At 28.9% G+C, this 12,414-nt stretch overlaps 2 protein-coding genes across 7 annotated transcripts in view; one reads left to right on the plus strand and one right to left on the minus strand.

The window, feature by feature from the left end:
• LOC145292185 (ubiquitin-like modifier-activating enzyme 6) overlaps positions 1-7,183 on the plus strand; it is a 577,203-nt gene extending 570,020 nt beyond the window's left edge. For all 5 annotated transcript variants that reach the window (XM_080138474.1, XM_080138476.1, XM_080138473.1 and 2 more), the window contains 8 exons: positions 1,679-1,750; positions 1,942-2,056; positions 2,623-2,702; positions 2,798-2,911; positions 5,041-5,168; positions 5,421-5,508; positions 6,578-6,672; positions 6,984-7,183. In XM_080138474.1, the coding sequence (XP_079994600.1) occupies positions 1,679-1,750; positions 1,942-2,056; positions 2,623-2,702; positions 2,798-2,911; positions 5,041-5,168; positions 5,421-5,508; positions 6,578-6,672; positions 6,984-7,122 (831 nt within the window). In that variant the 3' untranslated portion in view covers positions 7,123-7,183. The remainder of the gene's footprint in view (positions 1-1,678; positions 1,751-1,941; positions 2,057-2,622; positions 2,703-2,797; positions 2,912-5,040; positions 5,169-5,420; positions 5,509-6,577; positions 6,673-6,983) is intronic.
• Positions 7,184-8,038: 855 nt separating this feature from the next.
• Positions 8,039-12,414, minus strand: part of LOC145292187 (intraflagellar transport protein 46 homolog) — a 41,558-nt gene continuing 37,182 nt past the window's right edge. For both annotated transcript variants that reach the window (XM_080138478.1, XM_080138480.1), the window contains exons 10-12: positions 10,985-11,045; positions 10,786-10,886; positions 8,039-8,366 (exon numbers count right to left, since the gene is read on the minus strand). In XM_080138478.1, the coding sequence (XP_079994604.1) occupies positions 8,259-8,366; positions 10,786-10,886; positions 10,985-11,045 (270 nt within the window). In that variant the 3' untranslated portion in view covers positions 8,039-8,258. The remainder of the gene's footprint in view (positions 8,367-10,785; positions 10,887-10,984; positions 11,046-12,414) is intronic.

Consider the following 12,414-nt stretch of genomic DNA (forward strand, 5'->3'; position numbering starts at 1 on the left):
ATATAATTACTCAGAAAACAAACGACAGACCCCCATGGACATTACACAACCCAGAAACCGACATAACACTTACTACTTACAAGAAAAACATTACAAATAATATAACAAACAGAAGCAACTTTGGAGAACTAAGAGAAAAATATGCAGAATACATAGAAATATACACCGATGGGTCTAAAACTATAAACGGAACAAGCGCAGCATGCACAGATGGACAAAATCAATATCAAATAAGACTGCCCAACGAGGCTTCAATATATACAGCCGAACTGCAGGCCATCAAAATAGCTCTCAAACACATCAAAGACATCAACGAACAAAAAACCATAATATATACAGACTCCCTATCCTGTATCATGGCCCTTGAAGTAAAATCTAAACATCCTTTTATCACAGAAATTATACAAGAATACAATGAAATAACCGAAAAAAACAATAAAAAAATTATAATAGCCTGGATACCAAGTCATGTCGGCATTCCAGGAAATGAAAAAGCAGACAAACTGGCTAAAGAAGCCACAAACCACCAAATGGAAAAAATTAAAATACCACACACAGACCTAAAAAGAAAAATCAACGAATATATAGAAAACATGTGGCAAGAGGAATGGAACAAATGCACTACAAACAAATTGCATGAACATCAACCAATAATTAAAAACGAAAAACAAAAAATTTTTAAAGGAAGAAGAGAAGAAATTGTACTAAACCGAATAAGAATCGGACATACAAAATTAACTCATTCCTACCTAATCAAAGCGGAGGAAACACCAAATTGCACACTCTGCAATCAACAACTAACAATTAAACATCTACTGACAGAATGTAGAAAACACAAACACACTCAGAAGAAATATTTTAAAACAACAAACATTAGAAAAGTGTTCCAGGAAGTGGAACCCCAACAAATCATAAACTATTTAAAAGAAACAAATGTATTCAAACTCCTATAAAGCAAACAAGTAAAATTCAGTTTAGAAAAACAAATCTCTTACAACTAAAACAATTTTTCAGAAAACCTAAAACATCTTGCTTCAAAAGATAAACTTTTTCAAGAAACTTAAAAATTTTTTACAAGAAACTGAAAATCTATTATACCAACAAAACTTTTTTGGCATTAAATGACTCTTAGAGGTTGAAATGCCGTTAAACAAATACACTCACTCACACTCACTCACTCACTTTTAGACAGAGTTCAAAAGAGAGTCGCCAACCTAATAGGTCCTGAACAGTCATCTAAACTTCAGTCTCTGTCCCATCGACGAAATATTGCATCTCCCCTGCCTGTTTTACAAGTATTTTAATGGTAGATGCTTTGACAAACTACAAGCGCTTGTACCCCTCGACGTAAATACTTCCGACAAACCCAACAAGCAGCAAAATCCCACCCCTACACAGAGATCCCCAGATGCCAGAAAGCCTTCTACTCTAAATAATTTCTTCCTTCAGACTGCTAGACTTTGGAATTCCCTTCCGGATCCCTGCTTCCCTGACTGTACTGACATGCAGAAATTCAAGTGTAATGTGGGACATCTTGCTTAACTTCCTACATAGTATCTCTGAAAATTATGTCTGAGATAGTAGCTCGCTACATCAAAGTGGCAATATGCGTTGTTTAAGGTGAAAATGCAATAAAATAAATAAAAATCTGAAATTCAATTATTTTTTTCAAATTCAGGATTTTTGCCCAGAAATGTTGACGTCTCTTCTCGATACGTTTCAAGTACCAGAATTCACACCAACCAACAAGGTAAGCAACAATTTCTTTTTCCTCAAACATTGTGCAATTGCTGGCAGACTCAGTTATTTTAAACTTTTTGTTTTTATAAAACACAATTTTTCACCAATTTTTTTATTCTGATTTTATTTTCAATTATTTTTTTGATGCAGGATTTTGTTCATTTCTATTTGTTTTTAATGACAAAAAAATTTGATTTTTAGGAGATTGAAACTGATGAATCAGCACAAAAACGAGCAGAAGAAGAAAGCCATTCGAGTGATGAAATTCAGTTGGCAGCAGAATTTTTACAACAGACACATGACAAAAATGAAGTTGGTAAGAACTTGTTTCGACTTGACATCAGATTTAGGGCAGAAATAAATTTTAAATGTAAAGGCCTGCCAATCATTGTTAAAGATCTCCTTCCCATGAAATAAGAATGGCTTCACCAGAGTCTTACGATCAAAGGTGACCTGTAACTATGCAACTATTATATACCTGCATACTCGAAAAGGATTTTAGGAAAAATTAAAAGGAAAACTCATTCAGAATCTTTTTGTAATAATATAATTCCTATCTCTAGTCACATGATCAAGCTAAACCAATCAGAGCCAAATGGATCCTTAAATGCTATAATTTATATAATTCTTTAACGTAAAAAAGGTGCATATGATATTATTATTTATTAAACTATTTGCTGTAATTTATTGTTTTCTAACAAACCTAAATGAATGTCTGAAATTCATATTTTTATTGTTAGCAATCGTAAATGCCGTCCAGTTATTCACGTTGTTTGTAGGAAAAAATTCAAATAAAACCAAAAAAACTTGTAAAAATCAATCAATAGTTAATCAATTTGTTTACAAACAAAAAACATGACTGATGTTTGATTTGTTTTCCAGTTACTCGACCATTAACTGTGATAGAATTTGAGAAAGATGATGATACGAATGGGCATATAGATTTCATTACAGCCACATCTGTAAGTAAATTCTTGCAACTTTACGTTAACAGATTTATTTTCAGTGATTAATCCAGATCAATGACCAATATCTTTTTCACATTTTCATATTCCAGAATCTTCGTGCCGCCATGTATAGCATTGAACCTGCTGATCGACTCAAAGTGAAGCGTATTGCAGGTCATATTGTTCCGGCCATCGCCACCACCACTGCCACGGTTTCTGGCCTTGTTAGTACATTTTTCCTCTTTTTATAAATAGACTAATAATAATAATGCTCTTCTTGATGCAAATTAATATTTACTTTGAAAACTAATTTCGAAATAGCTTATTTTTTTGCAATAAAAGTATTAAAGTGCATTTAAAATTTTGTTACAGATGTGAAATCTCCATTGTAATAACCATTCAACGTCTAAACACTTGACATATTTTCATTAGAGACAAATATCAAATTGTTGTTGCAATAAATATTTTAACTTAAAAATTTTTTTTTTTAATTTGTTATACATAAATTCTTAAAAAATGGATTAAAAAATCAGTAAAAATGTTTTCACTTTTAGATGTTTAGAAACAATTTCAATTAAAATAAACTTTTTTTTTTTTTTAATTTGTACACAAAAAAATAGTGATCCCCACCTCTCCGTAATAAAAAAAAATCTATTTGATGTAGGTACATGTGAGGAGAATAAAATATTATACATAAAAAAAAACACATAAATTGATCAAATAGTTTTATTCCTGAATAATAAAATAAAATTTTATGGCTAAACAAAGAGTGACAATCTCATGATGCCATTTTGAAAAAAAGTTTGAAGAAACAAGGGAGATAACTCCAAATATAAAAATATTTTAGAAAACCATTCTTAACATGGAGCAGGAGGGGGGCATTGGAAAAACTAAAATTCCCTTAAAAATGAATTTCTTGATAAAAATAAAACTACTTGATCAATAATTTATGTGATTTTTGGTGTATGATTTTTTTTCCATCCTTAAAAATTTCTTTATTTTTTTCATGGTGAGTGAATTCTGGACAAAGTCTAAAAAATTCCCATAATATCACCACATTATAAGTAAAAAAAAAAAAATGTGTAAAATTGGATGTCTTTAAAATTTGTTTACACTGAGATTAAATAATTTTCATGAAGAGATTTTTGTTATAAATTCTTGTATCAGAAAAAACTATGGAAATCATTCCTAATCGAATAACTTCCATCGAGATGTTTAATCGAATAATGAATGATTTATCACAGTCATTTTGTTAGAATAAATATCTTAGTAAATCATTATTACTGCATTTGATTATGAAATTTACATGAATGGATGAAACTCTTGTTAGTTTTATATAAAGTCTTCGGAGAAATTTCATTTAGAAATAGTTGGTCTAAAACAAAACAACAAATAAATGATGGATGTTTGAAAGACCGAAAATAAAGATGACTTGATTATATCTTTCAGTATATTTTAGACTTTAATGTTGGAAAATCTATTACAACAATTTTAGTTTATATAAGATTCATATTAAAAATATTTGGAGCATGTGAAGCATTCTCCCGATGCACCGCCATATGTCCCAAACTAGAGTACGCAATTTGATTGAAAAATGGGCGACTTCACCGATTTTGATGCTAATAAAAATACAGGAGTGTGAAATATTTGGTAATTGTCAGTCAATTGTGAAAAATGTTGAGTCTTCCTGCTAGTTTATGCTAAAACAGAAAACAGTTTTATGTTGATTAAGTCTTTGATAATCATGACATTATTTATTCAGGAGATTTTCCTTGTTGGTCATTTCATAAATTATATTAGTAAATAACAATTAATAAAGTTTCACAGAATATCGAATGCATTATCTTATCATGCATATTTTTCAATTGACATGAAAAAAAAAAAGGAACTAATCATGAGTCTGATACCACCATTACAAAAAGATATATCTCTCCGGCAGCCCTCAAATTAGGCATTTTGTTACCTGCTGTTCAGATTAATTATTTCTAGAAAAATGTATCATGTTCAATGTATCAAAAATGAGTCAGCAAGCAAAGAAACCCATGAGAGATCACACAAGACCATTTCAATTTGTAATTTAAGTGATTTTTAAAAAATCCCCACCTCTTTTAATTATCATCCAAGAATTATTTACACGTATGAAATGATATCGAATTGAAATTTAAATATTTTTTTTTTTTTATTGCTTTGAAGTTTATGCTGTAAAAAGTCATTGTCAATGAAAAGAAAAATTGAAAAGAATAACAAAAACTTAAAAAGCAGATTTATTACATGTAAAGATATTTTTTTTTTATTTCCCAGAAGCAATTTCATGAAGAGTTGTAAAAATGTGTTATTTTAATCTGTGTCACAGGTTGCTGTAGAGTTGGTAAAACTTGTGAATGGATTCCCATTGCATAAATACCGAAATTGTTTCTTAAATCTTGCCTTACCCCTGATTCTCTTGTCGGAACCGGGTCCAGCAGAAACTACAAAAATCAAGTAAGTACACAAATTGAATTAGAAAGTAAAAATAATTGCGTGAATGGATTACTTCCCTTCAAAAAGTTATTTTATTTCCAAATGAATTTAATGTTCATATTCGCATCAAAATGGAGTTATAAAAAAAGTAAAAAAAAAAAAAAATTATATAAACAGCATTACATTTTTTTTAAATATTTTAAAACAAGATTGAATATTATTGCTGTAAAAATGTTAAAACTGAACGTTTTTTTTTCATTGTTTTTTTTTTAGTGATGAATTATCATTCACAGTCTGGGACAGATGGGAAATCCATGGCGAGGAAAACTTTACACTTCAACAATTCTTACAACTCTTCAAGGTACGTCCAACTTATCTTGCTTGATGATATTTTTATTTAAATCACTCAATTTTATTGCTAAATTTGCCGGCTTAATTTTTTTCTAAAAATAATTTATACAACTGATTTTTTGCTTTTTTATCAATGGTAAAATTGAATAAAAAGAAAATCTCATGTTTTCATTTGAACCTCAAAGAAAATAATGTTTTGCTCTTTAAGTGATTTTAAGTAAAAACATCACCATTCTTTTATCATTTCAGTTCATATTTAAACTATCACTGTTACCTTAATTCCTATTTCAGTCACATTATTTAGTGTGAAATTGTTGAGTTGACCCTAAAAAATAACCAATCATCACATCCTTTACGAAATTGGCATATTGATAAAATGAAACGCAGTAACTTTAAAGCTTACAAAATTTTTAATTAAAAATCTGTCTTTTTTTTTTTTCACATTGGATTTTCAGAGTTTAGTTTAAAACATTGATATTGGCATCTTATGATTGAATTTGCTTTAAAACAAAAATTATGACAATACTTACAACGCATGAACTTTAAGAAGTCAATTTTATTAAGGTTTATGGTTTTAATAATGTCTATTTACAAAATACAAACAATTTATATCTTTTAGAAGCACAAATTTTATCAAGAACCGGCATTGAAAATAAATGATTAAATATTTCTGTATTTACTATTTTTGTCATGAAAATAAAAAAAAAAACAATTTTAAATGTCACCAAAGGATAGATTATGTTGATAATCATAACCGCGTTAATAAAATTTCTAATTTCAAACAAAATTTGAAACCAAATCACAATATTCATAATATCATTTCAAACTCATAAATGGTTGAAATCTGTTTTTATAAACAATCACCAGAATTTTTTTTTTTTTTGTGACAAACCCAAGAAAATCAGAACCTAATCTTCACCATAACCATAAATAGTTTTCATGAAAAACAGAAAATTGTTTAAAAATATTAACTGATTTTTTTAAAGGGTAGTTCTGCAGTTTACAGGCTTGAACATTAAAAATAAATAATGTCTTTATAGTGAAAATTATGATTAAAAATAAATATTATTCATTCACAGGAAAAAATTGGATATAATGCCTCAATGGTTGTCCATGGTGTCAAAATGATATATGTTCCACTATTGCCAGGACACCACAAACGTCTCCCACAAACGTAAGTATCAAAGAATCTTTTTTTTTTTGTGTATTTCATTATCATAAAATCCATATTAAACAAACAAATAAAAATTTATTCTAATTATGAAAATAATTGGAAAAAAAAGATTCTTCTGATATTACTGTATCAGAATTTATTGAAAGCTGATCATAAAAGTTTGAAAATTGTGATGTTTCATTGCATTTAAATATAAACAGAAATAGGTTTTATGAAGTTGACTTAACGAATATGAACAAAATTTAAACTGATGTTAAAAAGAATTTTGTACACTTGTTATTTTTAAGTGTAATTTTTTTTTTTTTTTTCAGCATGACAAAATTATTGAAACCAAAGAAAGATCAGACTTATGTGGATTTGGTTGTCTCCCTTGAAACTGGAGAAGAGGACGATACTCCTGGTCCACCTGTTCGGTATTTTTTTACTCGTCTTTCAAACATGGCCGATTAATGATTCAAGATTTGCTTCTATTCTACTCGATTTGTGAAATAAAACTTGAAATAAAACAAAATCATCCTTGTTAATTATTACAATGACTCACCTTTAATTTGTATAACAAATCGACATTTGCCATTTTTTTTTTTAAATGCCATTAATTTTTCAAAGGACATCTTTGAAAAAAAAAATGTTAAATCAAAGAAATGTAATTCATCCAAACTCGATGCAATAGTAGTAGTACTAATCAGATTTTTTTCTTTCTGAGTTAAACAAAAAAAAAGGTGCTTGTTTACATTGATCTTTTAAACCAACACATTTCAGGTGAAAACATTACATACTTATGTGCCATGGTGAAATTAGTACAAATTCCAAAATTTACGAAAAATCCAGTAGAAAAATAATTACACATTAAAATGAAATTTATCAAATTATTGAGTTTTGCATTTCTAAATTTTTGAGATGAGGATACTCATCTTTTGTGTCATTTTCACAACGTTTCGGTCGATGTAACCTCTGACCTTCTTCAAGTGTAATTTGTTGAAATTTCGTCAAATTCCAGAGTTTGAAAGAAACATTTCTGAGCTCAACAAGATATGTTTTAATGTGGAAAAGTGTTGTGCAACCAATTCAGTATGACAAACTGACTTTAAAAATACATCTAGCACATCTACTACTAAATCATTTTTCTTAATTTTTGGAATTTATACTAATTTCGACATGACATGTAAGTACATAATGTTTTCACCTGAAATAGGTTTGTTTAAAAGATAACCAATGTAAACAAGTACCAAAAAAAATTCAAACAACCAAAAATTAATATTTTAATTTAAAGAAAACACAAAACTATAATCTAAAAATTATTTTCAGTGAATTGACCATAGAATTTCCATGGAATTCTGCTAGTTAAAATAATTTCAAAAATTCAAGGTTTAGTAATTGAACATTTTATTACTACAAGAAAAAAAATCTCATAAAATAAAAAATTTGAGAAAATAGTCTAAAAAATCGTTTATAACATTTTTTTGTAAATCTTGATATTTGCATCAGAGTAAATTTATGTAAATTTCAGTTCGTGTAGAAAATTCAATAACAAACCATTAATATTATTGCTTCAATAATTTGAAAGTGTTCATCTCTTTGCTCTTGTTTCAAACTTGTGGTGGGCCGTTATTCTCATCAGATAAAATGAATTGTTGATCTGATGAGATTTTTTTCAGATTATCCATTTTATTCTCGTGCGCCAATGCTTGAAAATGCTGAAAAGACAAAGTTTGTACAAAATGCAAATATTTTAACCCGTGACACTTTTGAAATATATTTCCATATTATTTAACAGAATTTGAAGTCATCCCCCCCCCCGAACAAATTTAAAAAACGTTCCAAATAAATAACACTCTCCCTTTTTACTGGTTAAAAAAAGAAAACCACAAAATTCTTGAAATTTTTAGCATTCATTACGAACAAAATTTGTGATCGATCAGGAGGTAATGTCAGAGAGACTGGTATCATGAAAAATAGGTAAGGTATTACACCCCTCTTCCTCCAAAAAGCAAATAAAGATTAATAGGCGTTATTTTCATATACCTTGTTGTGACAAAAGTATCCCCCTCCTTTTCGTTTATTTTCATATACCTTGTTGTGACAAAAGTATCTCCCTCCTTTTCGTATATATTATTTCATACTAAAGTACAATAATCTCCAATAGTATAGTTTCAGCTTCACACAGACAAATAATTTATTAACTCCTTAGTAGATGATCTAAAGGGTCACAGGTCATCTGGAAAAAAAAAAAAAAAAGAATCTCTTCTCTGCCTTACTCCCTGGTTTGATAGATGTTAACCACGCTGCCCATAGGCAAACAAGATAATGAGTTAGAGTTTTAATTATAGATTTTCAAATAAAAAAAATGATATTTTTCAACAACAAAATATTGGACTAAGTTTGAACATTTTTTTATTTTTTTGAAATTGTACTAAAACTTTATATGAAATTTTTCAATGGAACCCAAAATATTTCTAAATAAGAATTATATACAGATTTAAAAAAAATCAATCTGTCAAAATGTGTCACAGCTGAGACTAAATTGATTTCTGGAGAAAGAACAATGCACACTGACAAGAATCTAAATATATCAATATTTTTTGTTTTGTAAACAAAACAAATTGTAAAATTGACAGTTACTTTGTATGAAAACATTTACTTACATAGTTGCAGAAAGAGGATTGTTTCGTTTGTTTTTTGGCATATCAACCATCTATGGATTATTTAATGCCGCATAAACTTGTCAAATATAATTCTGTAGGTATATAGATTATCTTACATATAAAGTTGTTGTTTTTTCTCTCTCTCTGACATAGATATTAAAAGCCTACGTTTTTGTTTTAAAAATTATTAACATGACCTTCTTAATATACTCAGTCACAGATATGCAAATAACTACATGAAGGTCAACTAATTTGCATATTCCTTTCTTATTAGATGATTGGTGATGAATTTTATTTATGCAGAGTTTCTACATTCTGCATAATTGTGTAAAATTTAACATAAAAATAACTTAGCAGACGGAAATTTATATATATATATATAAGTGACCTTGTCAGTGTGTGCAAAAAGTCTACCAAATTCCTCTCTCAATATTTGGTCTACAGAGTTGAAATTTGACATATATACAGAGAGTATTTGGATATTCAGCACACTTTTGATTTGGTTTTTATCCAGAAAAAATTGCTGCTAAGAGGTCAAAATTAAAAACAAAACACTTGACCTCGGCAGTTTAAGTTAAATAAAACATTACACCTGCTGTTACTTTAGTGCTTGCGCAAAATTAAACATTCATAACTCAAAGACATTTAATGTTTAACATTTCATATCCATTTGTTGGTAGCTCATATGGTAACAAAACTGGAGAGAAAAATAACGACAAACACTGGAGCGCAAAATGTTCTGATTTTGATTCTAGGAGATGGTACGCAAATTATATTCTTGTTTTTATAACTTTTGAAATTATTAAAATATTCACTAGAGAATTGGCTCTATAATAATAAATAAGGAATCTGCATGAATTAAAATATTCACGTGCATTTTGCAATCGAGCAACACCAAGCGGTTTGCTAATTATTTTATATTCCTAGAATACATTGCTGTACTCTTAAAAACATTCCTCCTTAGCATTGGTAATCTTCTTTGTTCTTAAGATGCCTTTAGTCACTTCATTCTAGTATCTATTTGGGAAGGCAAAAGAAATAAGGTTTTAATTTTTAAAGAATTATGCTGAATAATATAAGTGAAGATAAGCTTATAGATACTAAGGTTTAATGTAACCAGCTGATTCAGCTGATCTCGCATCCAAATGAAATAAGGACCAAAGTGGAAGATTGGTTGGGCCATCAGGATCTTGTCCTAAGGCATCACAGGTCATCACACCCTGTTTACAAGTAGCTCCATGTTTTTGAGAGGTTGAGGAGTAGCCATCTTCATATAGTTATAGTTGATGCTAAAAGAGGAGGTGCTAAGAGAGATGCTACAGGTTTTGTTGAAATTTGTTGATATTTAAAGAAGAACAAAAAATATTTGATTATATTTAATTAAAAACAAAAAAAATGTTCAAACCTATTTTCGTTCGTTTACTGCAGACTATATTTAAACAGATAAAAAATAAAAGGGTTTGATTTTTACCTGTGAATTCTGGAATTCATTATATAATGTGAAAAGGACGTGCAACGCTTGCACTTTGTCATTATTTTGGTTGCTTTTGTAGATTGGAATGTCGAGGATACCTAGAAATAGAAAGAAAATCTTAATGATTAGCAGAAAATTTAAACATAACAGGAATTCTGAAAGAAGAATTAGTGAACATCATAAAAACAATACAAACTGCAAATAACTTTGACGTAGTCATCAAGACTGCAATCCATGTCTGCACTTGGAAGTGAAACCTGGAAAGAAAAAGTCATATACAAATTTTGAATGTTTTGAAAACATGAAACAAGGTTTCTTTCTTTTGTTTTTCATATGAAATAAAAGTTTACATCAGAAACAATTGTTGAACGAAACCTACTTGATGCCAGTATTTTCTATCAAATTGTGATACGTAATAAAAGTGGGTCCATTATGATAACGATAAGGGATCAAAGCATGGATTGTGACATGAAGCATCTAACATTAAACACGGTTTGTTTTTTGTTTTCAAATGAGATGGTGTAATCGATAAAATACTCATCCCCTTGGAAGAGTTGGTGTTAGGAAGGGCTTCAATCTGTAAAACCTTTACTTCTAACAAACTATGGATATTCTAATAAGTTTGAGAAGTTATCAAAAGGCAGACCTGTGCAAGCTGTGAAAACTTGTCTAAAACTGAATAAAAAGAAAATACGAGGTAATTAAAAGTTCAGATCAGAAGCAATTGTCAAGCAAAACCCACGTCATTGGTTGAATTGTGCCGCATGAAAAAAGTGGATCTTTTATGATAGCTGTAAGGGATCAGGATAATGGTTTTAGTGGGGTGTGAAGCATCTAAACATTTTTTAAATTGCATCCGTTTAAGATCATGCTAATATTCTGGTGAAAATGAGATTTGCATGCCATGAAGACATGGTAGCCAAATTCTGCTCAACGGCAATATACAATTAACTGTTATTGGAATCATGATGATGATGCAGAAAATCAGTGACTTGTTATAAACAAACTTTACCATAACCTCCGAACCTTTCATGAACGGATTACTATTCTTTTAAGCATCTAACCACCTTTTCAAGCAACACACCTTTCAAGTTCAAAGCTGGATTCAAGTATTTCTTAGAATCAAAGTCAGTGGACTTTTATCAACAAGACATAAGTGATCTTCTTCATCGATGGTAGACATGCATAAATGTTCTGCAATCATACTTTGACTAATTTTAACAGATGTATGCAAAAAAAGAAAAATTACAAAATTACTGAAATATCTGTTGAAACACAATCATAAAAACATCCATATTAATATTAACTGAGAAATCTTCAAATCATCTTTTTTGTTATATGAATCATAGAAACTGTGAATTTGACTTAAAGGGAAAATATTTCATAATATAAATTTCAAGAATCAAATTAAATTATAAAAAATGATTCATCGCAAAATGTAAGCATAAAAATTAACATTTACTTTTAATCAGGATTTAAATAAAATAAATGTAATTATAATTTATCATTAAAAAAAATAATTCTATTATTATACTAAAGCTGAGTAAATCATTGTTTACCTAAGGATTTTTTTCTATGCATTTTAATCTTACAAAATACATACTAAAATATTCATCAGTTTTGGAA

Source organism: Euprymna scolopes, chromosome 13, assembly GCF_053919585.1.
Source record: "Euprymna scolopes isolate OS-2025 chromosome 13, ASM5391958v1, whole genome shotgun sequence".
NCBI lineage: Eukaryota > Metazoa > Mollusca > Cephalopoda > Sepiida > Sepiolidae > Euprymna > Euprymna scolopes.